The 25,811-nt window shown below is 51.3% G+C and overlaps 6 protein-coding genes across 6 annotated transcripts; 2 read left to right on the top strand and 4 right to left on the bottom strand.

Moving 5' to 3' along the window:
* Positions 1 to 527: 527 nt before the first annotated feature.
* On the bottom strand, positions 528 to 1,508 carry SEPMUDRAFT_116803 (uncharacterized protein; the record flags this gene model as incomplete). The annotated part of the gene is made up of 1 exon (XM_016901285.1): positions 528 to 1,508. The coding sequence occupies one exon, from the start codon at positions 1,506 to 1,508 to the stop codon at positions 528 to 530; it is 981 nt and encodes a 326-aa protein (XP_016761910.1).
* An 88-nt stretch (positions 1,509 to 1,596) lies between these two features.
* Positions 1,597 to 7,431, bottom strand: SEPMUDRAFT_84970 (uncharacterized protein). The gene is made up of 5 exons (XM_016910370.1): positions 7,258 to 7,431; positions 4,939 to 7,192; positions 3,436 to 4,847; positions 2,743 to 3,382; positions 1,597 to 2,691 (listed from the first exon to the last, which is right to left on the bottom strand). Exons 2-5 carry the CDS (start codon positions 6,557 to 6,559, stop codon positions 1,898 to 1,900), a joined length of 4,467 nt encoding a protein of 1,488 aa, XP_016761909.1. The 5' UTR covers positions 6,560 to 7,192; positions 7,258 to 7,431; the 3' UTR covers positions 1,597 to 1,897.
* A 411-nt stretch (positions 7,432 to 7,842) lies between these two features.
* Positions 7,843 to 10,249, top strand: SEPMUDRAFT_148971 (WLM-domain-containing protein). The gene has a single exon (XM_016905261.1). It carries the CDS (start codon positions 7,899 to 7,901, stop codon positions 9,756 to 9,758), a length of 1,860 nt encoding a protein of 619 aa, XP_016761908.1. The 5' UTR covers positions 7,843 to 7,898; the 3' UTR covers positions 9,759 to 10,249.
* On the bottom strand, positions 9,971 to 11,032 carry SEPMUDRAFT_26434 (PHP domain-like protein; the record flags this gene model as incomplete). The annotated part of the gene is made up of 1 exon (XM_016908410.1): positions 9,971 to 11,032. A coding segment is annotated over one exon (1,062 nt), but the record flags the coding sequence as incomplete, so codon positions are not given.
* A 368-nt stretch (positions 11,033 to 11,400) lies between these two features.
* SEPMUDRAFT_65038 (DUF699-domain-containing protein) lies at positions 11,401 to 14,954 on the bottom strand (the record flags this gene model as incomplete). The annotated part of the gene is made up of 1 exon (XM_016909700.1): positions 11,401 to 14,954. The coding sequence occupies exon 1, from the start codon at positions 14,638 to 14,640 to the stop codon at positions 11,401 to 11,403; it is 3,240 nt and encodes a 1,079-aa protein (XP_016761906.1). The 5' UTR covers positions 14,641 to 14,954.
* A 469-nt stretch (positions 14,955 to 15,423) lies between these two features.
* Positions 15,424 to 19,312, top strand: SEPMUDRAFT_163404 (glycosyltransferase family 90 protein). Its single transcript, XM_016908052.1, has 3 exons — positions 15,424 to 16,040; positions 16,098 to 16,253; positions 16,304 to 19,312. The coding sequence occupies exons 1-3, from the start codon at positions 15,516 to 15,518 to the stop codon at positions 18,332 to 18,334; spliced, it is 2,712 nt and encodes a 903-aa protein (XP_016761905.1). The 5' UTR covers positions 15,424 to 15,515; the 3' UTR covers positions 18,335 to 19,312.
* Positions 19,313 to 25,811: the final 6,499 nt, after the last annotated feature.

Raw genomic sequence — 25,811 nt, 5'->3', positions numbered from 1 at the left:
AAAAAAAAAAGAAAAAAACAGATCATTCAACTCCATACTACTACTACTATCCCCCCCCCCCCTCCTCCCACCTCAAGGCCACATCCCCCTCGGCACCCTCTTCTCATGCCACTCATCCCTCCCCCAAATCCGACTCCAGCCATCATCAAAAGCCACATCCTCCCTCTCAACCCCAACCCTCCAAGGCTCACCAACCCTCCCCTGATCCTCTACAATCTGATGTCTGCTCAGAGCCAAATTCAACGCAAAACTACTCTTCACAATCCCCCCCAAAACACTACATTTGCTCAAAACTTCCCAATCGATCAGAGCTTGTTGATCCCACGAGAAATTATTTTCTACCATTGCCAATTCGGCTGCGGGGAGGAGGTCAGATTTGGAAACGACGGTGAGAGGAGGGTTGTGAGAGGCGGCTTTGTGTTTGAATTGTAAAAGGTCAGACGGAGAGCCGCCGGAGGCGACGTAGATGATTTGTAAATTTGATGACTGAGCGTGGGAAATGTAGGCGTCCATTTGTGCGGTCGAAGTCAAGTTCTCGGTGAGCCAGCCGGCGTGTTGGGCGTCGGAGGCGATGCGGAGGTGTGCGCCGTAGAAGTTGAAGGCGGTGCGTTTGCGTTGGGGGAAAAAAGGGGTTCGTGGGGGTTATTGTTGGCGGGGAAGGTCAAGTTGAAGCGTTGGATGAGATTCCATGTGATGAGTGCTGCGAGGTTGCGATAGATGGGAGAGATTTGGAGGATTTGGCCGAAATTTCTTCGGAGGCTGCCTCTCATGGGGAGACTTCTTGTGTCGATGTCCCAGAGTGTTCGTTCTACATTTATTAGAATGGGCTCTGCTTCTTCATCATCTTCATTACCACCATTTTTCCCCCTCCCACCTCCATACCTCTTCCGAAAATCCTCATTCCCATTCAACCACTCCTCCAAACTCTCCAACCCCGCAGCTCTTGTATTTCCCTCATCCTCATCCATTCTCCGACTCCGACTCCTCCACAATCCCTCCACAGGCTTCACCATTTCCATTCCCTCCTCAAATTTATACACGCGCATATGAGGACATACTCTGCCCAAAACTCCCACAAACCACTCTTCATCAAACATCTCATTAAACCCCAATTCATGCCCACCACCACCCCAGACATTCGACAAATCTCCGCTGTCGCGCTTCGCGGCTGTGGGGAGGAGAATCGAGGCTCCGTGTTCGATGGCGGTGAAGATGAAGTCGAGGAAATTGCCTCGAAGGTTGCCGATGCCGCCGTTGGCGTCGGCGAGGTGGAAGACGAGATTGGGCCGCCACGTTGTGAGGTTGCAGTAGGCGGAGAGGGGAGCTTCGTCGAAGGGGGTGATGAGGTGGGTGGAGAGCCAGGTTTGGATGAAGGTTTCGCGGGGGGAGAGGAGTTTATCATTGTTTGTGTTGGTGTTGCTGCCACCGCCACCATAGGGGTGGTGCATTCGATAGTGGTAGGAGAGCAGGTAGAGGGGTATGAGGGTGAGAACGATGGTGACCGCCATGGTACGCGGTGAGGCGTTACTGCTGGGTCGGAGGAGGTGTATCATCATGATGATTGTGGACGAATACTTTCTCGCACGAGTCGATTCGATCAAATTGCTTGCTTGCTTCTATTGGTAGGTACTGTAGACGTACTTGGTCTATACTGCTCCATTACTGCGTCTCGCGAAAAACGACGTGTCTTGTTGTTGGTAGGTCGGTCTGTCTTCACCCCTTGCTTCATGCTGCACTCATTCCAGATCATCCCTTCTGATGACTTTTTTCTTTCTCGTGACTTCGTCTTAACACATTACCATCCAAATGTACAATGCAACGCCATGTAAGTGCTGTGATACCCAATTTTCCCGAATGCATGAGTTCTGGAACACCTCTCTATGCACACGTATCTCGCTCATCTCTTTTCCGGCTGCCAACTCCGCCGATGTGGTAAAGGCCCTCCTATGCTGCCAGGAAGCCTCTCCGGACTGGGTGCCGTACTCCTCTGGTGCAAGTGAGAAGGAAGTGCCTGTCCCTCTGTATCAGCAAGCGTGGCCATCATACTGCTGTTGTCGCCATCTGTGTTCTCCCGCTTCAGCAGTCCCATCCGATCCCTTAAATCGAATTGTTCCATGTTCGCTTCGGTCAGTGCGCTCGCACCAGTATTCGCATTCGTAATCTGTTGCGCCTCTTCACCCACGCCTTTTCCCAGTTTCGTTTTGGGATCTTCTCCGGATTCGATCAACTCATGGTCTCTCAACGACATGGCCTGCTCTTCCGCTTTGATTTGACGATGCGCACGCTCGGATTCCGTCTCGCTGCTGCTAGCAAATCGAGCAGAATGAACAAATTCGAGACGATCCACTTCGCTACTCAGATGTTCCTGTGGTGTGACGAGGGAACTCGATGTTTCGCTGGCGGTAAAGGAATGGTTCTGCTGAACACCGGGACGTTTCAGTAAATTCGGGTTGCTTTTCAACTCGACCCGTTTCTTCCTGCCCTCAATCGCCCACTTGATGAGCATCTTCTCGAGCATGGGCTTCTTGACCGGTTTCGCGAGGTAGTCATCCATGCCCGCTGCTTGGCACTTTTCCCGATCGCCCTGGATCGCCGAAGCAGTCATGGCAATGATCGGGGCACTCTGCACGTCAGCGTTCTGAACGAAGGCCTTGTCGTTGCGGATCGTCCATGTGGCCCGATAGCCATCCACTACAGACAGTCAGCATATGCGACATGATCAATCTCGTCGGATTCACTTACTGATTGGCATCTGCACATCCATTAATATCACCTGAGGCCGCGGTCGCTCTGGAGAAGGCGAAGACAGATACTCCAGCGCTTCTTGGCCATTCCAAACCGCGCGTACGGGAAACCCGAGCTTCTTGATTGTTTTCAACGCAATCTGCTGATTGACCGGGTTGTCCTCGACGACCAAAACTTGTGTGTTGCGGCGCTCCTCTTCGCTCAGATCCAGATCCATCCCCATGCTTTCTGCCCATGGGCCGAGACCAGCGAGACCACCCATCGATAACTCTTTGCGATGTCCACCCGTCGGCGTGGCGGGCCCACTAGTGCCATTGTGATCGCTACTAGGTCGAGACACAGAAAGCTCCGAGGCAAGCCGATCCGGTATCGTCCCCAAGTCCACCAGAGGTGAGTCCGCCGAGGTCTGGTAGGGTGCTTTGTTGAAAGGGATCCAAAAGGTCGCTCTCGTGCCGACACCAAGCTTCGACTCGAGGAAAATTTCACCGCGCATGAGCTCTACCAGATTCTTACTGATTGTCAGGCCTAGGCCTGTACCACCAAACCGTCGTGCAGTCGAGCTGTCCGCCTGCGAAAAAGGTTTGAAGAGCCTCTGCCGCACCTCTTCCTCAATGCCGATGCCCGTATCTTCTACCGTCTACCAGGGGAGGTTAGCAGAGGACATGATGGGACATATGCCAAACGACTTACAAAGTGCACCTCCACCGTGTCATTCGTTTCACGTTGCGCCTTCACGCGCATCGTCACACTTCCGTCGCTGGTAAACTTGATACTATTCGTGAGCAGGTTAGTCATGACCTGTCGTAGACGTCCTGGATCGCCCATGACCTTCCAGCTTGAGAGCTGTTGAATGTCGTCAATATACTTCAGCCCTTTGCGTTCGGCTGCAAAACTCAACATCTTGTTGACATCACTGATGACCACTGAGAGGTCGAATTGCACTTCTTCAATGTCCAACCGTCCAGACTCCACCTTGGAAAAGTCCAGGATGTCATTGATGACAGTAAGCAAACCATTGGCAGATCGCTGGATATTCTCTGCACATTCGCGTTGCTCTTTCGTCAACTTGCCCGACGCAGAGTCATCCTCGTCCAGGAGGAGCTCGGACATGCCAATGACACCGGCGATTGGCGTTCTGATTTCGTGTGACATATTCGCGAGGAATTGACTCTTCATCTTACTGGCTTCCTTCGCAGCAACACTCTGCGCCATGAGCCGCGCATTCTCCCGATCTCGTGCCTGAACCTCGTCTGCGGCCTTTTTCAGCTCGGTGACGTCCATGGATACTCCCACAACACCATCCACATATGTTTCGCCCTCGATACCACCAGCCCGTTCTTGGCGAGTGAGAGCGAGCAGCTTGGTGCGATAGTATCTGCCGTTTCCCCCTGTGACTGTCTCGATGGTCTCCTCTGATTTTTGCCTCGCGAGAATTGCCCTGATCGGCCGCTCGAATACCTCTCGCTCCGATTCCCTGCCCTGCCGTTCGAAGAGCCAGCTGGTAGGCTTCCCAATGTATGTATTCCTTCGCTTATGTATGTCAATGTCCGCCGGGTCGTCCGACATGGCCCGACCTTCGGACAGGGTCAGTTTCATATCCTTGTCCACCGCCCACAAGGTAATATTCGCATGTTCAATCACACGCTCCAATTGCAGTCGGGTCTGTTTGGCCTCTTCTCGCGCGAGTACAAGATCGTGGATGTCTGTGCATGTACCAAACCATTTGATAATTTGCCCATTCGCATCCCTCATGGGCGTTGCTCGACCAAGCATCCACCGCAAGTCGCCCGTAGCGCTCTTCGCGCGATATTCAACCCGATACTCATCTCCCGTTGCAAGGCAGTGTGCCCATATCGGCTCCGCAATTGCAAGATCCTCAGGGGCGAAGGCATTGAGCCAGCCATCTCCCTCGCTCTCCTCAACGGAGAGGCCAGTATACGTATACCATGGGTCATTGAAATAGTCGTGCATGCCATCGGGTGTGGTTCGCCAGATCAGCTGCGGAATCATGTTGCAGATATTCTCGAACTGCCGTTCATTCTCTTCCTTCTGATGCATGATCGTTCGAGCGTAGCCTGTTACATCGTGGAAAATGACACAACCTGGACGTAAGGGCGCACGAGTCAGAGAACTTCTATCATCCGATAGCGTATGTGCAACCATAAAGGAACAGCAGATCAGAATGGTACTCACCTCCCACAAAATCACCTTTGTCGTCGAGCAACGTCTCACCACTCGTGTCGTATAGCATACGGCTGCCATCCTTGGCACTGTACATGCCAACGCGATAGCCTTGGAACCCCGCGCGAGTCTTCATCACACGCATAATGGGATAGTTCTCCAGAGGAATGGTTTCGGAGAAGTCCTCCTTGTACAGCACGAAGCGAAGCAGAAATTCCTTGGCCTGCTCTTGCGCATCAAATTCGCCATCTTCGGCATTGGGAAGAATCAACCGGATCGCTGCTTTGTTCGGTATACCGAATGTTTCGTCCTTCCACATGGCATAGGCTGGCATGCTCATACTATTAAGCAAAGCTTGTTTCAGCCGATTCGTTTTCGCGAACAAGGAGGGTGCGTGGGGCGCGGATTGCGTGGGCGGCCCTCGCGGTGGAAACTCCATGCTCAAAGGACTGGCATAGACGGAAGTCGGTTTACTTCGGGCATGGTGATGCCTATGTACACCGGTATTGCGGGAGCTAGAATTCGAGCTGGGACCCGAGTCTACGCCGGAGCCGGAATGCACACTGTTGGAATAACTCGTGGCAGCGCGAGAGACGGTTCGACTGGTGGTCTTGGTCGGTTCGGACGGGGTGCCACCAGATCCCGAAGTGCCTGCCGGAGCTGCCGCTGCCGCGGTAAAGGTGAGAGTGAAGTACTGTTCGTCCTCCGTCGCCCAGATAGAAATGATCATTTCCGAATGAATGTGCTCATCATCGGCGGTATTTGCGGACACGGGCAATGGCAAACCCGTTCGGGGATCTCGACGGGTGGAGAAGACCACTTGCACTACCGCATCATGGACCTCAGTACGAACTCCCGAAACTGCAATCGGCGGGGTGGCCTCCGAAGTGGACCTTCTATGATGTGTGCCTCGTCCAGTGGGAGTGTTGTCTACATCACCTCGCTTTTCGCGATATGTGTTCAGCTGGGTTGTGCTGCTCTGGGCGTGTGAAGCATCGTCAAGTACAGAGTTGAGAAAACTATCCCATGATACAAACATGGGCGCGCCATTCTGCAAGATATCCAGCCCCAAGTCGCCCGGAGTCACGCCATATAGGACATCGGTAGAGCTGCTGGCCTCACGGCTGACCACCCGCTGCAAGTGGTCCATGGGCAGATCGACGTTATCGGGTGGTGGAAGATCGAGAGTGATGCCCAGCAAATGTCCCATGGCCTCGTTTGCCAGCACTACGGTCTTCGCACTCGAAAGCACCAGGACGGGCATGGGCAGATATTGCAATGCGGTGAAAGCCATGTGCGAGTGCAGCTGGGCGGGAGGAATTTGAATGTGCAGGTCAACAGCGCGCCGCGAACTAATGCTTCCTTGAGATACGATATCGTCATTGAAGCCATCGTCAGTGCCTGGGGCCGAGAAGTAATCATCCTGAGTGGCGGGACTATCATGCTCATTGGTGGCGCTGCTGTTATTGCTGCCAGTCTCGCTGGCAGCAACGCGCGTCTGAAAGTCGTCAAACGAAACACGCGCCATTGTCGAGCGGCCCAGCTCCTCGGTCACGTACTCGGCCTCGTTGGTTGCGCTCCTTTTTCTGCCCGTACGGGAGGCAGCGACGGGCGTGGGGTCTCTATCTCCCATCCAAGCACGATTTCCAACTTCGATCCCAGCGCGGCGCCGGCAGATGCATGCATGGAAAGAATGTGTGCCCGGTGTGGGAGGGGAGGTATGGTGATGGTGATGGCGGTCGTGGTAATTGTGGTAGGTAGGTAGGTAGGTAGGTAGTGAATGCCTGTCGGTCGTAGGACTCGGAGGGCTCGAGAATGAGCACAGCTGGATCGGAGAGGCGGAGGGAGGGCGGAGGGCGGAGAGCGGAGAGCGGAGGGCAGAGGGCAGAGGGCACCGGCGAAGGGCACCGGCGGAGGGTGTGCACTGTGCGGGTCGATGCGATGGAGGGCGGCACTGTGCGGTGCTATGGTATAGTCAGGTCAGGTAGGGATGGGTGTGTCGGCGTCGCGCAGTCGAGAAGTGTGCAGAGAGTGCAAGGATGTGTGTGTTGCATGTGGTGGTGGTGCCTGTGTGTGGACGTGCGTCACACCTGCGACGTGCAGTGAGCCTCAGTTTGAATATGTAATTACGCCTACGGACCACGGTGCAGTAGTCCAGGTCCAGCCAGCGTTTCCGCCAAAGTTTGAGCTAGAAGCTGCCTGGAAGTCTGGATGTCGAGACGAGCGGCGGCGGCAGAGTGAGTGTGTGAAGCCTGAGGGGGAAAGTCTAGTAATTGGAAGTAAACAAACGGTATACCGTATCATAGTATCGTCTCACTGAGGTAGACCTACTACATGTACCTCGGCCATCACCTCACTGCGTCCGTCTCGGGGACGAGGTGGAGGTGGATGGGGGAAGCTGGAAGACATTGAGGTCAAGTCTACCTGCGGGCACATCCGTGTAGACGCCTAGACGGGGGTAGGGAGGGAGGTGACAGGCTCCGCTCCGCTCCGCTCCGCTGCCATCATCGACAGTGACCCTCATCGCAGTGGGAGGAAGTAGGAGACAGGTGCAGGTGTCAGATGCATGTTCTGTGATAGAATGAAAATGTCTGACCTCATCGCGATCCCCCGCCGTCCATCCCTGCAGTGAATCGGCAGAGAGCGGCCGAGTCCCACGTGTGCACCTTTTACTCATCTGCTCCACAACGCGAATAAGTACACGCGTTATTACCTCTAGGTCCAGTAACCGGAGTGCTGTAGGCGCCGTAGAACCTCATTGTGGACACCAAATGCAGTACCCATTCCATTGCCCTTGTTCCGCCGCTCTCGAGCGATAAGGGAGTGAGGATGGTACACATATGCAGGTACCCTATAAGGTAGGCAAAGTAGGGTACCTGAGGCAGAGCAAGTCACATCAAACATTGAAAGCACCTACTGGTACCTAGACACCTCAGGTATCTAGGAAGGCAGTAAAGGCAATCACGCGACAAATGTTCTCTCCCGCTCCCGCTGCCGGGCCCTCCATCACCACCATACTCACTGGCATAGTCTCCGTCATCACGTTGGGTGGGATCATTCACGGTCTCTACTCTGATCACTGGCGACGTCGCGATTCCCAATTCCACAAGAACCCGAAAAAGCCTTCCAGGAACGGATCAACAACAGATGTCTATCAGGGAGTCTACGATTCTGCTTCCGACACTACTACTACCATGTCCAGCTGGCGTCCACCAGGGCCGCAAGGCAACCCTCACTCCAGTCGCAAGAAACCTTCAGGTCCCTCTTCTTCTTCCAAAGGAAAATCAAACGCAGTCCAAATATCCCTTCCAGCTCAACTACAGGAGCGCGAAGCACTCTTCGACTCATACGAGCATTTATCCGGATTCGAACGCGGCGATGTCGCTCTCACAATGCTCCGCAAGATCGCATCCATCGTCAAACCCATCATGCGCAAACATACCTGGCACGTTCGCGTCCTAGCAGAATTCCTACCGCCAGAGCAGAATCTGCTGGGATTGAACCTTAACAAAGGTTACAAAATTCTCATTCGACTGCGATATCATCATAATCCCAACTTGTTCTTGCCCTTGGAAGAGTGCGTGGATACGATGCTGCACGAACTAACTCATAATGTGTGGGGGGATCACGACTCGAATTTCTACCGGCTGTGGGAGGAACTTCGTGATGAACATGAAGTCTTGGTCCGCAAAGGCTATACTGGCGAAGGCTTCCTCGGATCCGGCAAACGTCTTGGGCGCGGCGGAGGCGCATACTGGGGGAGACAGCAACTCCCCGCGCACGAGGTCCGCCGCCTCGCTCGTGAGTCGGCGGAAAAGCGCAAGCAGCAAGGCATGCTTGGCATGGGGGGATCGGGTCAGAGGCTGGGTGGCGCTCCCATACCTCGCGGACAGGACATCCGATCGGTGATTGCAGATCAAGTCATCCGACGCAATAATAATATGAATCGTGGCGGTTGCGCCTCGGGACGACATGACGCGGGACAGCTCTCGCAGCAATCGAGTGGTCAGACGTTCAAAACGAAAGCTGAGGAAGATGATGCCAATGATAGCGCAATTGCACAGGCCCTGTTTGAACTCATGGAGCAAGAAGAAGAACAGAAATTGGACGGAACTTTCCAGGCGAGTAAAGCGGATGAGAAGGGGGGTTTGGAGTGGAGTAAGGAGAATGGATTGTATGATGCTGGCACAGCTTCATCTTCGCGTGCTTCCGCGAATGCTCACCTGAGTGAAGAGGACCAACTGAAGTGGGCTATGGAGGAGAGCATACAAGCATCGTCGGACTCACCCATCGACGAGCCTGTGTTGTCGAAAGTGGTGGAGACAGGATCAAAGGTGGCAAGCTTGCCGATAAGACCTGCGAGTTCGCGAACAACCACACCAACAACAGAGACGACAGCACGCAAACGGCCAGCAAGTGCACTCAGTCCTTCGCCAGCGAAGCCTTCGAATTCATCATCGACGGCGTCTTCCCAGCAAGCGCCGTCAGCCGGCTCTGACCTCGAGCAATGGGCTTGCGAAATATGTACTTGCATCAACCCTGTGCAGTTCCTCGCATGTGATGCCTGCGGCGTCGAGAGGTCATCATCACTGATTGCGACCGACAGTTCAAAGACCAGAGGAACACCATCCCGAGACAATTCGAGCATACTACGTAAGCCGGTGCCTTCTCGAAATCTCAAGGTCAAGCCTCGGTCTACCATGACTGCAGAGGAGCGATTTCCAGTCAAAGTCCCTGCTTCGCTAGGGTGGAACTGTAGCGTGTGTGGAACATTCATGGAAACACAATGGTGGATGTGTTCGGTTTGTGGGTTCGTGAAGCCCACTTCTTGAGATTCCCGGATTCCCGCGACTAGCAATGGCCCTGTTCAAGCCCTTCGGAAGCGTTGCAGTCTCTTCCGAAGGCGTGGTGGTGTTCGTAGTAGTCGATGAGCATCAACCTACTTTCCAGCAAAATAGACACAATGTAGATAGTAGATCCTCCATTCCAGCATGTCTGGCAGACTTTTAACAGAAGTTGCTCCTCATCCTGCTGATGCAGCGGCAGGGCCACTACTAGTCGCCGCAGGTCCAGCAGTTCCATTTGCAACTCTCGCCGCATGTGCCAGTTTCTTTTGCTGTCTTTTACTCATCGGCTGCTCCCCACTCTCACTCGATGGCACCTCGCCCTCAGCCTTTCTCTTCTGTCCCTGTTGCTGATTCTCATCCTTCTTTTGCTGCCCACCCTGCTTCCACTTCTGTTTTCCCTTCCCAGCAGCAGCACCTGCAGCTTCCTTGGCATCCTTCCCAAACGCAACCGCCGGTTTTTCCCCTCCATAAATCACATCCACAGCCCCTCTATACCCCGTCCTCTTCAATTTCCCTCTGACAACAATCCCCCTCGGCTCTTTACTCATCGCTTCAAACCCCTTCTCCTGTCCCAGTCCCCACACCGCCGCCAAATTAATCACATCCCACGGCCCCCTCAACCCAGCAGCAGCACTCGCCACCATCCTCCCACCACCACCACCACCACCACCACCACCACCCTCCCCACCCGAACTCATCAACAAACCTCTCCCTTTCGTCGCCCGAATCAACTGCGTCGCATTACTAATCAAATTCACCCGACACTTCGCATCTCCCATCAAACCCGTCGAATAACAAATCTCCAACCTCTTCCCCGCCCCAATCGCCACCTGCAACATTTTCTGATGTTTAAAAAAATAAAAAGGAAATCTCTGAGTTAAATCAAATGTGATAATGTCACATTCGAGATTCCCGCATGCTTGCGTTAGAGATTTTTCGTCGGTGACTTTGAGCGCGAGGAGGTCGTAGGCGGAGGCTAGAGAGGCGAGTTTGGCGTTTTGGTGGGAGATTTCCGTGAGGACGAGGGTTATGCGGCGGAGGATGGTGCAGTTGTTGTTTTTGAAAATGGGGTCGAGGGTTGCGCGGTGGGTGGATTGGAGGGATTCTTGGGTTGGGATGGGATTGGTGAGGTCGGTGGGGATTTTGCCGGATATGGTGTGGTTGAGAGCTATGGTATTGTAGCCGAGTTCGTGGAGAAAGGCGAGGGTTTGTGGGAGATCAGGGTCGGAGGGTTTCCAGGGGATGTTTAGGTCGTAGAACATTTTGGCTGGTGATGATGCTGCTGGTGCTGGTGCTGCTGCTGTGTGAGAGGAGTCCAGTGCATGACTTTTTGCATGTGAAAGAGATGTTGCAGATGCGAATGGAAGTGGAGCTCGGAAGATAGTTCGGCCGCCCAAGGGGATGATCGGCAGATGGGAGGAACAGCTCCGATTGGATCCAGGAGGTAGCCCTCATCGTCTTTCATAACTTGAACATGGCCGCCACTCGCGCGTCGATATTGAGTCCCAAGTATGAGCAAGAAGCTGATTTCAGCAACATGAAGTTGAGGTGATTACCTGATACAGGACTCTATCTATACAGCCATGCAACAGTGACACTAAGAGCTCAGCTACAACACCAACATCCCTCACCTCTTCGCTTTCTTATTCTTCTTCCCTTCTTTCGGTGCACTCTTTTCGGCCTCTGCTTGCGCCTCCTTGAGCGCCTCGCCAGCTTTTCTCTTCCTGTCCTCTCCCTTTTTACTACTCTTCACAGCAACAGTACTAATACTCTTCCCCTTTTTCGTTGCCTCCTTGACCAATTTCTCCGCGTCAGCCCATCCCGCTTCTCCCTCCTGTATAGCATATCTCTCCAATGGCAACGAGTCGATTAATCGTTTATTCCTCTGCCTCTCCTCCTCATCAAACTCTTCCGCGCCCTCTGCTAAATCATCTGCAAGACTTTTACGGACTGCCGCAGCGTCAATTTCGCGATCCGCAGTTTCGTCGTCCGGCGCAGCGTGTGCGCCTCCGTTTGTGGCGGCGGGCATGGAGGCTTCAATCGCACCCGACTGGATCTTTTCAAAGTGCGTGCTGATTTTCCGCATCACTTTGATGAACATTGCCAATAATTGGGACACGGTCAAGTTGAGCTCTTTTTCCATGTCTTCGAGCATCTTTCGCTGCAGGCCAATGGCACATAGGAGAGCTTTCTGGACGCCTGATAGAATCACTCCGTTGTCGTCCTTGATACGACCGGTGAAGTACAGTGATGCAATGGTGGGCATGAGATCCAGAATGACGTGGTAATCGAGCATGTTGTCTGCATAGGATTTTAGGCGTTTGATGTCGTAGGGGGAGAGAAGATTGTCCAGATCGGATTTTGAGAGTGGCTGAGCTTTTTGAGAGTCGGAGAGAAGTTTGATGCCCTTGTTGGAGCTGTCGTCGATGGAGAGCATGAGGATGGTCGAGAAGGTGCGGAACTGGTAGGAAGCCAGGTTCATGATGCGTCGGTGGAAGTCTTGAGCGTAGGCGCCGAGCCAGCTTGGGTCTGTGGAGTCCCGGTTGGTGGGCTTGAGCATGACCATGGTGTGCTCGCCCGTAAGGTCATTCGCCGTTTGCCTCAGGTAGACTGGGACATATCCTCCCTTGTACCAAAACTTGTGAAGTGGTTGAGTCAATCCATAGGACACACCGGTGTAGTCCAGAGCAGGAGGTCTTCGTTGATGCAGGCGCGCAAATAGAGGAGGCATAGACTTGATGTCTCGCACTTTGATGGTCTCGGTTTGTAGAGAGCCCTCGGCCAGCTCTTCGTCTGTCACCCGCCTCGCTTGTTCTTCATTCATAGCTAGTACATCATCGGATTCGGACAAGTTGATGTGCTTGCCCTCGTAGAACTCATTGAGCAGCTGAAGTGCACGTGAGCCATAGCCCATACTCCCATAATCCGGATTTGTAGCTATTCGAACGATTCGTGCTCCGCTCAGACCAGCAAACTCGGAATCTTGGAATTGCTGGCTGACCAGCCACGGTATGAGATCGCCACCAGCTCTTTGACCTCGCGACAGACTATTGAGCACACTTTCTCGGCTGATCTGTCCCTCAAGCGCTACTTGTACAACGCAAAGGATTTCAGGCAGCTTATTCGCATCATCTGCAGTCGGCGCTACTAGTACGAACAGCTGATGCGCCGGCGCATCAGACATGAGTTGCAAATCGTTCGGAGAGTTCTTGTAGTGCGACGCGACATACAATGCCATCATCTGTTGCAGGAACCTTTCTGTGATTGGATGGAAGGAAAACAGTGTGTCTCGATTGACCTGCAACAGCTCGCACTGTGATGGGTGAGGTGTGCCGTGTATCTTCGACTTTCGCGATAGTGTCGCATCAAGACAGAGAAGCGAGTTCATCCATTTCTCCACAGCGTCCCCACTGGCATATCGAATGGGCTCATGCAGCTCGATTTCTCGCAAAGATCGTGCTGTTCGGCGAGAAGAAGCCTCCTCCTTCTTATTGCCATCCCTGTTGGCAATCTTCGTGTCACCGTTCTGCAAGCCGATGTTGCGCGACTGATCGCGCAATTGTTGAATGAGCTTGAGGGAGAGAGATCGTCCTGTGCCTTCGTATCCATTGATCGTGGAAGCCATAAATACTAGGTATGGTCCGAGCAGTTTCCGCACAAGGGGCAGAGGAATCGCAGCAGCTTCATCGATGACCAACAACTCAGCTTGACCGAGCGTGTAAGAGTCCTCGGGCCGGATGTATTGTATGGTCTGTCGGCTCATCGTCTGGCTGACATCTCGGTGTACGTTGACTCTGACAATGGCCTTATTGAAGTCGGGATTCGTCGATTGCACAATATCGTAGTCGGTGTGGTCCAGGTATCCTAGCTCATCGAAGCCTTTGAAGATGAACTCGAACAACGTCTTTAAGTTTTCAGGCGAAGGAGATGTGATGAAGATGTTGCTGTACCCGCACGCCACAGCCGCCGCAATCGCCATACCCAGCGCTGCCGACTTTCCTCGACCTCTGCCTGCCGTCAGAGTGACTGTGCTCGCCAATGTTTTCTCCATGATGGCCTCGACGAATGTCATGAGTGCCTTCGCTTGGTCTACAGTCTTTGCCAGCTTGACCAGATCGCCCACCGGCTTCTCTCCTTCCAGACTCTCCTTGATCTCTGCCAGGTCCTCTTTCGCTTTTTGACTTTCCGTGGTCACTTCTCCACTCTTGAGCTCGACCACTCCTCTTGCACCAGAGACACTGCTGAGGACGTTCATCTCATCATCGATGACCAAGGCACCCCCACAGCTTCCCAAGCTCATCAGGAACCTCTCATTGAACCTTGCGACCACATCCCCATGCGCCTCTGTGCGATACCTCGCATGGACATCCATATTCATCGTGTATAGCTGCTTTAGACTCTTGACATTCTTCAACAACAGCAACACCATGCCTCCTCCCTCCACAGTCTCCATAGTCCTTGCTAATAGATTCGGCGTCAAACCCTCAAAGTCCTGCAGCACACACATTCCAAACGTCTGTCCCAGGATCTTCTCCGTCTCTTTGTAGTAGACATATCGGACATCTCTCGTACTGACAAACAGCTCAAAGGGATCTTGCTCATCTACGTCCCGTTGTCCGCGCTTGATTTCGGCCTTGATCTTCTTTTCGCGCTTCTTGCGATGACTACTGAAGCCCAGCAGTTCCTTTTTATACGCCCATAGCACGGACTTGTTGAGTTTGATGTCGAGATTGAGTAGGATGTGGTAGAGGTTGACGATGACATCTTTGGCATGGTCGCCGATGATGATGAAGAGGGAGCGGTGGCGGAGGAGTTGTGAGTTGCGGATGAGCGCTGGGATGCGCGCGTCGATGGCCTTTTTGGGCATGATGGGCGATGTTATTGCATGACCATCCGTAGTGTTCGAGGCGGAGGTTGGGGTTACGGATGGTGGGATAGCACAGTCCAGATGGGAATTGTGCTGCGTCTCACATGAAAATTCGATTTCACGCTCCGGGAACAAAACTCTCTGCGATAGAGTTTGATTTAAGCTCCGGGGTTCCACGTGGGCCTGCAGGGATTATCTCATGCCGTATCGGATAATTGAGCTCTCATCATGCCTTATCGGCAGCTTGTAGAGAGGGGACGGGACTCACGGGAGGGAGGAGGCATGTGGTAGCCGTCAATCTAGCGCCGTTGGACGGAACCAAGTCTCTTCTCTTCCCTTCCCTGGCACAACGCGGCCACGACACCCAGCGACACGCGCGACGGCAGAATCATCCAGCATCACAGTCCGAGCAGAGACAAGAGAAGGCATACCTGAACAGAGTGGGAGTGGCCGCATCGCAGTTCCGGCACCACGGGCTCTTCTGTAGCACCAACCGGGATCGCGCTGCTCACTATGGCTGCTTCCGATGCATGAGACAAGACGAGACGGGACGAGAGGGGACGAGCTGAGACGAGGCGCAGCGCCTGAGGGAAGAGATGGAACGTGCCGCACACACTACCAAATGGCTCTCCGTCAGCGGCCTGCTCGTCGGTACCATCGTCCTGACACGCGCCATCCCGACGAGCTTCGCTTTCGATAGACCTGTCCACTCGTCCACCGCCATCCTCGCCGGCGCAGGCAGCGTAGTATTCGCACTGAGCAGACTGCTTCCCAAAGATGCTGAAGAGCGAGTGCGCAAGGCCCGAGGGTCGTTGTATGAGCGACTGCCTCTGACTGAAGTGGGAAGGCCCCACGCCAGTCGGGAGCCCAGTCCAATGCCAGAAGATGTCACACATGCAAGCAGCCAGCGCAAGCTGCGGATACTGTTCCTCGCCCTGGTGACGCTGATCTGTCTCAGAGTGGAGGTGTTGAGGCAGGTGGTAGATAACGTGCAGTGTGCCACGAAGCACTGGAACTATTGGATACCTCTCGTGTTCGCCGCTTGGGAGTTCTGGACTACAACGGCACCCAGGCGAAGCGGACTGGTCGTCGAGGACGAAGACCCAGACGAGATAACGTGGCTTGACAAGGTTGTGGTATTGCCGTACGCTCAGGTCGTGGCCACTCTCGCCGTAGCTGTCGGGGGATGGCTAGCACTTGATGCTGTGAGCAGTCCAACATCTACGTACATATGCGCCGTTTCGTTCCGATACTGGGCGAAGATCCCCTGGATACAGAGATTGGCTTCTCTAATAGACGTGGGCATAGTTTTCACGTTGGACCAGCTACTTACTTCCAAACAGGCAAAGAAGCTGCTAAGCATAGCCAATCGTTTCGCGCTTGTCGGCGCTGCACTACTGGTAAGTTGTTGTTGCGTGCGTACCTAGTATCAAGTCCAAGTATTGACCGAACACTAGATCGCTGCTGGCTTCTGGCTGGTAGTTGGTGGCGTGTACTGGTACGTACAGGAAACTGGCCGGAAGTGGCTCGCCACCATACCACAAGTCTACTTCTGGAGTGTGGTAAGGCTTAATGTATACATCGTACTCACCCTGGTCTGCGCTCTACTCGCCGTCAGTCCTACCACTCTGCCAAAGCTGCGCCACTCGCTGACAACGACTAGGTGCATCATATTGGCATCCTCTCTGCCTCTTTGATAGCAACCTTCACCAGCGTCCTCACAACAGCAACTGCTACTGCATGGAATAATGCTCATCCTTTCCCGCCAATGCGAATCGGCTCCGCTTTCGTCGGCATCCTTCTGCTACTCATCGGCATCTGGTTTCACTTCAGAGTAGCATCCTCGATTCAACATAGCCACGCGGCCCACGCCATCTCCGCCGAGCGCCTGCTTCATAGAGTTCCGACTTGGATGCATGTTGTCCTTTCGGCCTTCATGTTCCTCTGGCTAGGACTTTGGCTATCCTACCATAAGGAGGTTTCCTTTCATCCCATTGATATGCTCATGTACGAAGCGGAAGCTCGGCACGAAGCTTTTGTTGCACAAGCGGCCTCTAGTAAGTCTCTAGCAGAAGCTGTCCAGGAGTATCGCGCACGATACAGACGGCATCCGCCTCCCGGCTTCGATGACTGGTACAATTTTGCCACGAGTCGCAACTCGTCTGTCATCGATGATTTCGATAATGTATACCGGGATTTATTGCCCTTTCATACGCTCACTCCTGCTGAACTACGCGAGCGTACGTGGACGCTCATCTCGAATCCTTGGAACGATGTAGTGGGGATTTCCATACGCGACGGTCAAGCAGCGATCTCGCCAAATGTTGTGCCCACCCATATGTGGATGCTGGAGGGCATCGTTGGGATGATCAGCAAGTTTGCGGACAAGCTACCTGACATGGATCTTGCTTTCAATCTGAATGACGAGTGCCGGGTGTCAGTCCCGTACGAAGTCATCGAGCCCATGCGTAGAGCTGGTCGACAGGCCCACATGCCAGATCAAGCCAACAGATCGTGGTCACCTAGCCGAAGCAATCAGTGGAAGCCTATCCCTGAGCAGCCACTGGTGCTTACTCCACTGGCAGAAGCCTCGTGGGAGCCCATATTCCATCGGTTCGGCAACCAGGGCTGCCTACCGAGCTCCGCTGCCCGCACACAACGAAGATGGGACAGGTCCTCGTACTGCAGATCTTGCGCTCACCCCCACTCCATGGGTGCCTTTATCGCCAATTGGACGATAGCAGGCGACATCTGTCATCAACCCGATCTTGCAGACTTGCACGGCTTCTACCTCTCACCAGCTGCCTTCAAGGCGAGCACTTACCTCTTCCCTATCTTTTCCCAGAGCAGAGCCGGCGGCTTCAACGACATCCTCTATCCCAGCGCGTGGAACTACCTCGATAAGGCCAGATACGATCCCAATCCAGATCATCCAGACCCTTCCTTCGCCGAGAAGAAGTCCGTCCTGTTCTGGCGTGGCGCCACATCCGAGGGTTTCTCCCACGAAGGCAACACAGGCCAATGGCGAGGCATGACCCGACAACGCTTCGTCCATCTTGCAAATAACATCAACTCTACAACGCCGCATGAACACCTTCTGATTAAATCGCCAGCAAACCCCGACAAGCTAACATACCAGAATTTCGCCATCAGTCAATTGTCGTCCGTCCTCGTGACCGATGTCCACTTTGTCGAATCTATCGTTCGCTGCGGCGGCCGCGATTGCGGCGACCAAGATCATGAGTTCTCCCCTCTATTTACACCACTAGACTTTCAGTCGCACTGGCAATACAAATACCTTCTCGATCTCGACGGCGCCGGCTTCTCGGGTCGATTCCTCCCTTTTCTGAAATCAAACTCCTTACCTTTCAAGGCAGCTCTGTTTCGCGAGTGGTGGGATGACCGTGTTCAAGCTTGGATTCATTTCGTCCCGCTTGACCTACGCGGTCAGGGGCTGTGGGCCACGCTGGCCTATTTCCAAGGACTATCCGCCAAATTCCCTGGAATGAAGCAGGACGTTGTTGTGGACGCGCATCAGAGAGAAGCTGAGAGAATTGCCAGACAGGGGAGGGAATGGGCTGATCAAGTGTTGAGGAAAGAGGATATGGAGATCTACATGTTTCGATTGCTGTTGGAATGGGGTAGATTGACTGATGATGGTAGGGAGGAGCTGGGATTCACACTGAGCGGATAATGAATGGCACATGCTGAGCTGGATGATACATGACGATTAAACACGAGTTGCATGTGAAACAGGCAAAGAGTGCTGAGCTGCTGGAGGCCGCGAGTCCCATCGCGCGTGAGGATACAACCAACATGTGCACTCCGCCGCCGCTTTGCCGCCAAGGCCTTGGGACTCGGGACAACCTCGACATTGGAAATGACATTACGGAGTCTCGGGGAGGCGATCGAGGGCGCCGCGGACTTATGCAACGAAGATGACGAAAGTGACTAACCACTGTCAACGAGAAGCACATGAACGGATGGGTCTTCACGCTTCTGAGATTTCGATCCGTCTATCGATTCGTCATCGGACTCCATTGACCTTAGAATGTCCATCCGCTGCCCGCTTCAGCAGGCCCTTTTCGAACCATATGGCGTCAAGAAGATCTCTTCTTGCCTTTTCGGCTTTCCAAAAAGAGCTCAGAGGCAACGGGCTACGAGAAAAGTCCGAAGCCTGGGGGTTCTGGAAAATACCATCTCCGGATTCACGACTTATGGAATGAATGCTTGCTTCTCTAGCAATGCACCGGCGAGTTTCTGGAATACGGCCGCAGACTCTATACGCCTAGCATTTCTGCAAGCGACGTACGATGGTCACAAAAGAGCCTGTCCTCCGGTCGTCGGCTCTTACCGGCGGGTTCCGATATGTTACCTGCAGTCTGCAGAGGCTGCTAGCTCTGCAATGCTCGAACTACAGTAGCTGAAGCAGCTAGGCTAGGCTGATCACTTTGGTTTTGGGGGGAGAGGGAGCGGGGACCCTCGTTCTCACAGAACACAAGGCCACTCGACCGTCTTCTCATTCGTGCAGGAGAAACGGCCCTTCTGCTGATGAGAATCGAGTCCGGGATTTTTTCTTTTCCTAGGTGTGTGTCGCTATACCGCAAAGAAGCTACCGTAAACTTAAGTCACTCTTGCAGTATCCGTCGTAGCAAGGGCCTCGTATTTCCACGGCCTTACTTTCCTACAACATCATTGGTGGTCGTGGTCGGGGTCGTGGTCGTGGTCGTGGTCGGGGTCGTGGTAGCGGCTTCGGGGAAGTCTACCTACGCATGCATCATTCGAGTTACGCACGCAATAGCAAGGCTACCTAGGTTATGTACTCATCATCAGACGATCCCATCAGCTATCGTACTGTACGTAGTCAGTAGATCAATGCATGCAAAGCAAATCTGACTACCTACCTACCTAGCCCCTCTCTCCTGATGAAAGTCTCTTCTGACTTTGACCCTTTTACATCGCTCTGTAGTACGAGGTAGTACCTCCTAGTAGTAGTAGTAGTAGTAGTAGTTGTAGTTGTAGTGGGTGGCAACTACCTACCTACCCAGCAAGCAAGCAAGTACCTTACCTACCCCCTCCTAGTACACCTATGTATGTAATACGTACCTGGGTAGGGTAGGGTAGGGTAATGGACCAGATGACTAAAAAGAATCACAAGCACAATACGGACGTAATGAGTTCCCTCTCCTTCCCATGTATTTGCAGCTGGGGAGTTCGTATCCCTTGATGAGAGAGAGGGGGGAAAGGGCGTAGAGGAGCTACTGTAGCTAGATATATAGCACTGTTCTCGATGGATGTAGTGTATGTATGAACGTGCAAGACTATATACAAGAAGACTTATGCGCCCTGTACGTACCTATGCTTGTACGTGTGCCTGCCTGTCTGCCTGTCTGCCTGTCTGTCTGCCTGCCTGCCTGTACTGCACTGCACTGCACTGTATGCATGTATACGTGATGAGCAAGTATGTAATCGAAACAGTCAAGTACAATGTAAGATCACCTAGGTAGTAAGAAGGTAAAGTAAGGTAGTATCTTCTCATCAGGTCATGTGTGCAAATATATGCATACCTTAGGTCAGGTAGGGGGTAAGGTTCCTTATAGGGGGTCCTAGTAAATCATATGCTGATCGATTTTCTTTTTTCTTTTTTCTTTTTTATTTTCTTCTTTTCAATTAAAGATGTTTGATTTACCTACCTACCTACCTACCTACCTAGTAGTTCGGAGGCCTAGGAGGTATTGTAACAGTAGTATATTACTGTCAACTATGCCCCGCGCGGCGCGCCTAGTCAAAAAAACAATCCTATTTTGAAGAATCATGTTTCTCGCGTATGGAATTCGGCCTTTTTTTTCGAAAAAAAAAAACAAACTTCCATCATCCGATATATCGGATAGTCGGATAGTATGTTTTTCTTGTTTTCTTGTAGTTCCATTTTCGGAGTTTGGAAAAGCCAAGGAGCGAAGGGGAGGAAGGGAAGATGTGCCTAAAATGCCTTCATCCTCAGGCTGATCAGGGGAGGTGTCCCAGGCCAGGGCCCCCTGTAGCTCCTAGGACAGGAGATTTTAGCCGTCTAGCCGAGGAGATGTGCCCACTGCCCTGCACTCACAGTCGTCCCCTGCCTTGCCAACCTTGCTAACCTTGCCCTTCAGATCATCATGTTTCACTCGGAAGAGAGGTAGGGTCTCTTCTTACATCACAGTCATCAACTCATCATCATCATCATCATCATCATCATCATCATCATCATCAGCCCTTTGTGTGAAGTACAAACTACAATATCGATAATCCTAGTCGCCGGCCTTGTAGATACATACAACACATCCATACATCCATACATCTATACCTGACATACATATATCCATACCTACATTAGCGGGGGGCCGGGTATCTTGAGACTGTGTTTATTGTGTGTTAACACACTGTCTTACAGTTGTTGTTAGTAGTAGTGAATCCGCGGATTATAATAACTCTTATATAACGAGGTTTACGTAAACTGTACTTATTACATATAATTTTCGGTACATACTAGGAAACAAGTATGATTTTTGACGCTTACGTAGTAGCTAAGAAACTCGTAGAATTTAGTATAGCGTACCTATACAAACAAACGAAAGGTCATTTCGATATATATAGTATATCTAGTCCGATTGTATAAGAGTAGAGTATATATAGTAATGTATAGAGCGTCCTTCCTACCGCGTAGGAAAAGAAACAAACTAATTCTTGTCCTTCGGAAAGGAGAGAGCGGCGTCGTATAATATACCTCTACGCTAAGTATATATAGGCGCTACGTCGCGTAGGTAGTTGCCCGATAGCCGATCGCCCGACGACTCGGATTGTACTACTTCTATAGCCTGTCCTACCTTAGGCTAACGTACCTTAGGCTTAAATACCTAACCGCCCCCTAGGGCTATATACCTCTAGGCCTAGCTATTACAATTATCTCCTCTCTCTAATAGAGCTGTCCCTAGCGATACATTCTACGTATCGTATACGGAATATATATAGAGCGTATACGGAGATACTCGTATTCTATATAGAGGCTAGTCGTTATACTAGGAATCCTAGTAGTTACCCTAGGGCATTCTATATAGTAGAATATAAGGAAGTTAATAGAACGTAGAATATAATAGAAGAAAGCCTGCCTAGTAATAGGTAGTAGTAACGAGTAGTATATTTCGTCCTCTATACTACGTCTTTTCTTCGTTCCTTAGTTCTTCCCTAAACTATTTTTTTAGGAAAAACTCTAAGCTCTTCGTACTATCCTCGTAACCTATATATACAAGATATACCTCCGAAGCGCGTAATAGCCGTAAAGGCGCCTAAGAAGCCCGTCCTAGAGCGCGATCCGCGTCGCGGTCGCGCTGTAGCTAGAGTGTATAATATTTGCCTCCGCTATATAGAGTATATATTTAAGGGTACGTCGAGACCTACGCGTTGCGTACGCCTTACCTACGTTTCTTCGCTAACCTGATCTAATAGTAGTAGACGCGAACGGCGTCGCCGAGCGCGCCTATAACGGCGTAATAGCTCCTAGCCGTAAGAAGAAGTACTAGAGGTACGCGAAAGGGCACTATACGTACGAACGTATAGTAGACCTAGACCTGCTTCGGCAGGCGCGCTACCTACGCGTCCTACGCGCGGCGCTTCGTTCTTATATAGCTAGTATATACTCGGTATAGGTAATACGGCGCTTGTAGTAGCTAGAGGGTAAGATTCTAGAGAGCAAGAAGGTACTTGCCTCTAATAAGGGCAAGGCCGTCGGCGTCTACGAGACGCCGAAGAAGGGTAGTAGTAGTAGTATAGCTAGCGCGCCGGCGTCGAGCGCCCTAGCCGCAGCCGACTACCTAGAGATAGCGAAAGCTATCTCTACCCTTTAGGGCATTTTTAAGCTATAGTACAAGGTAAGTTCTATCGCTTCGTACCCTACTCGTAGGCGTCGCTAACGTCTATCGTAGATAGCTCGCTTAGCCGGCGCTGCCGGTACTGCCTTAGATAGCGTAGTAGCGACTATATATCCCGATTATAGCAGCTAGGAGCCGTATCTATCGGACGGCGAGGAGGAGATAAGCCTACCTAGCGATAGTAACGACGACAACGACGACGACGACGCCGGTAACGGTACCGGTAACGGTACCGGTAACGGTACCGGTCCTACCGTTCCTCCTATTAGTCCTGCTCCTACTACTCCCTCTTCTAGTACTACTAGTACCGGTAGTGCTATAGGTACCTAGCCCTCTTATCGCGTTCGGTTGGCCTACGTTTCTAGTACGCTACGCGTAGGTTTTAGTGTTTTTGTTTTTATATATAGTGTTCCTAGCTTAGCCGGTCAAAAGTAAATTGATTCTTAATCTCTCTACCTACGTCTCGCTCGTACTATACTACTACGTTTCCGCTACGCTTCGAACTCGTCGAGGGCGGCGTACTTACTAATATACTCTTTAGGTTCCTATTAATCAAATTCCTCGGACTAGCTATACTAGCGTACTAAGTACTATCGGATACCCTTCCTTAGGCGCGTATCTAAGATCTTTTCTACCTTATAGAGTTCTTCTTTATTAGCAAGTAGGAGGGTTCCCTCCTACGCGTTACCTATACGGCCCTTATAGGGCTCGAGATATAAGACGTAGAAGACGTTATAGATCTACGATCCTGCTAGTAGGGCTAGGCGGTACGCCTGCTTCCCTACGATGTCGATTACCTTAAATAGCCCTACGAACTTATCTACAAACTTTTTCGTAGATACCTTTAATCTTAGGTTCTTAGTAGACAGTAGTACTATATCCCCTACCTTAAACCCTATTGTAGTATACTTCGCGTTAAAGTACTTCGCCTACGCTTTACTAGCGCGTTGCTAGCGCTTACTTAGGGTTTCGTAGTTCCGTTTCAGTCTCTCTATAGCGTCTACTACGGCCGGTACCTCCCTCTCCGCGAGCTCGCCCCGAGCGTTATACGTACTTATCGCTAGCTCCGGGTTGAAACTATATAGTACCTTAAATAGTAACATCTTCAGGATAGCGTAATCGCTGTTATTATACGCGAATTCCGCTTGTATAAGCATACTAGCCCAATCGTCCTACTACTCTAAGTAGTAGATACGTAGGTACGTCTCGATTACCTAGTTTATCCGTTCGGTTTGACTATCGGTTTGCGCGTAGAACGCTATACTAAGCCTACGTTTTACCTACGCCTTATAGTAGAAGTCTAACTAGAACTAGCTCGTAAATACCGAGCCTCTATCGCTTACGATACCTATAGGTATACCGAACCGTCGTACGATTTCGTTTACTAGGATGTCTACTAGGTCTACGCTAGTATATTTCTTTGTAGTTAGTACGAAGGTTACTATTTTAGTATACCTGTCGACGATTACGAGGATCGTATTATAGACGCGGTCGCCGCGCTTGCTTAGCGGCAGGTCTATAATAAAGTCCTAGGTCAATTCTTAGAACGGCCTTTCTAGTATTAGTAGCGTAGCTAGTTCGCCGTATAGATAGTAGCGTCGCGCTTTCGACTTTTGATAGGCGTTATAGGTAGCGACGTATTCTGCTACCTCGGTAGCTATTCCCGGCTATAAGTACTTTCTCCGGATTAAGGCCGTTGTCTTGTCCTTTCCGAAGTACCCTACTAACGGGTCGTCGTAGTGTATACGTATTAGCTACGCCCTAAGTGCGTAGTCCTTAGGTATATACAGCGCGTCGCCGACCTATAGGTTACCTTCTTAGGCGACGTATTCCTTAAATACGCCCTAGTTGCTTATCGCCTGCTCGTATACTATACGTACATTAGGCTCTATCTAGACGAGTATATAGGTATATATTAGAATTAAGTCGGAGACGTTTGCGTATAGCTATTCGTCCTTAGATACAACTTAGGCAATACGGATAGGCGACGTATAGTACTACTATAGGTTAGCGTTAGTACCTCTCTTAACGCTACGGTATAAACGATCGCCGGTAATATAGATATATAATACCTTCGGGCTATCTGCTTCTAATATACGTCCGTCCTATAACTACAGCTTGGTTTGTAGGATAGGGAGGAGGTTAGTTACCTTACGCGACTTACGTATATAATCGCTACGTCGCGACGGACCGTCGGCTAGGTTTCGCTTGCCTACCTAGTAGGTAATAGTAAAATCGAAAGCCGCTAGGAATATCGCCTAACGGGCCTATCGACCTGTAAGTTTCTTTACGCCTATAAAGCCTCTTAAATTAGCGTAGTCGACAAGTACCTTAACTGTATACTAGGCGCCTTCGCAGTATAGCCGCTAAGCTTTAAATAATTCGACTACTACTAATAATTCCGAGTTGTATATCTTATAATTATATTCTATAGGGATTATCTTATAGGAGTAGAAAGCGATAGGGTACTATTTAGAGCCGAAGAGTTGGCTTAGGATACCTACGATAGCAAACGCCGAGGCGTTGCTTTCGATACGTAGCCGTAACGCCGGGTCAAAATGCCTTAATAGAGGTGCTTACTAGAAACGCTGCTTAATCTCTTGAAATATATACTCTTCGGCTACGCCCTACTAGATCGGTCCTAGCTTCCTACCTTTTACGGCTCCCTTTAATAGTACCGTTAAGGGTACTACGATCCTCGAGTACTCGAAGATAAATCTACGATAAAAATTCGCAAATCCTAGAAAGGACTATACCTCCGTTAAGGTAGTTAGTATTAGCTACGCTCCGATTACGTCTATCCTACGAAGGTCTATCTTTATACCGCCGGGGGTTATAACGAACCCGAGGTAATCGACCTCCTTTATAAAGAATTTGTACTTTGTATATTGTACGTAGAGTACGAATTTGTAGAGCCTCTTAAGCACTTCGCGTACGTTCTTTATATACTGCTCGTATATCTTGCTATAGATAAGGATATCGTCGAGGTATACTATATAGGTAATATCAACTAGTCCTACTAGAGCTCGGTTAATATACGCCTAGAACGTCGCCGGGGCGTTAGTTAGACCGAAAGGCATAACCTTATACTAGAAGTAACTATAACGCGTACAGAACGTAGTCTTCTAGCGGTCGCTTTCCTTAATCTTAATACGGTAGTAGGTATCGGCTAAGTCTAGGTACGTAAACTATTCGGCTCCTATAAGCCTATCTAGCGTTTCGCCTATAAGGGGCAGGGGGTACCGGTTTTTTACCGTAATTTCGTTTAGG

Source organism: Sphaerulina musiva (genome assembly GCF_000320565.1).
Source record: "Sphaerulina musiva SO2202 unplaced genomic scaffold SEPMUscaffold_4, whole genome shotgun sequence".
NCBI classification, from domain to species: Eukaryota; Fungi; Ascomycota; class Dothideomycetes; order Mycosphaerellales; family Mycosphaerellaceae; genus Sphaerulina; species Sphaerulina musiva.
The sequence above is the reverse complement of the archived record's forward strand: the minus strand, read 5'-3'. Positions and strand labels throughout refer to the sequence as shown.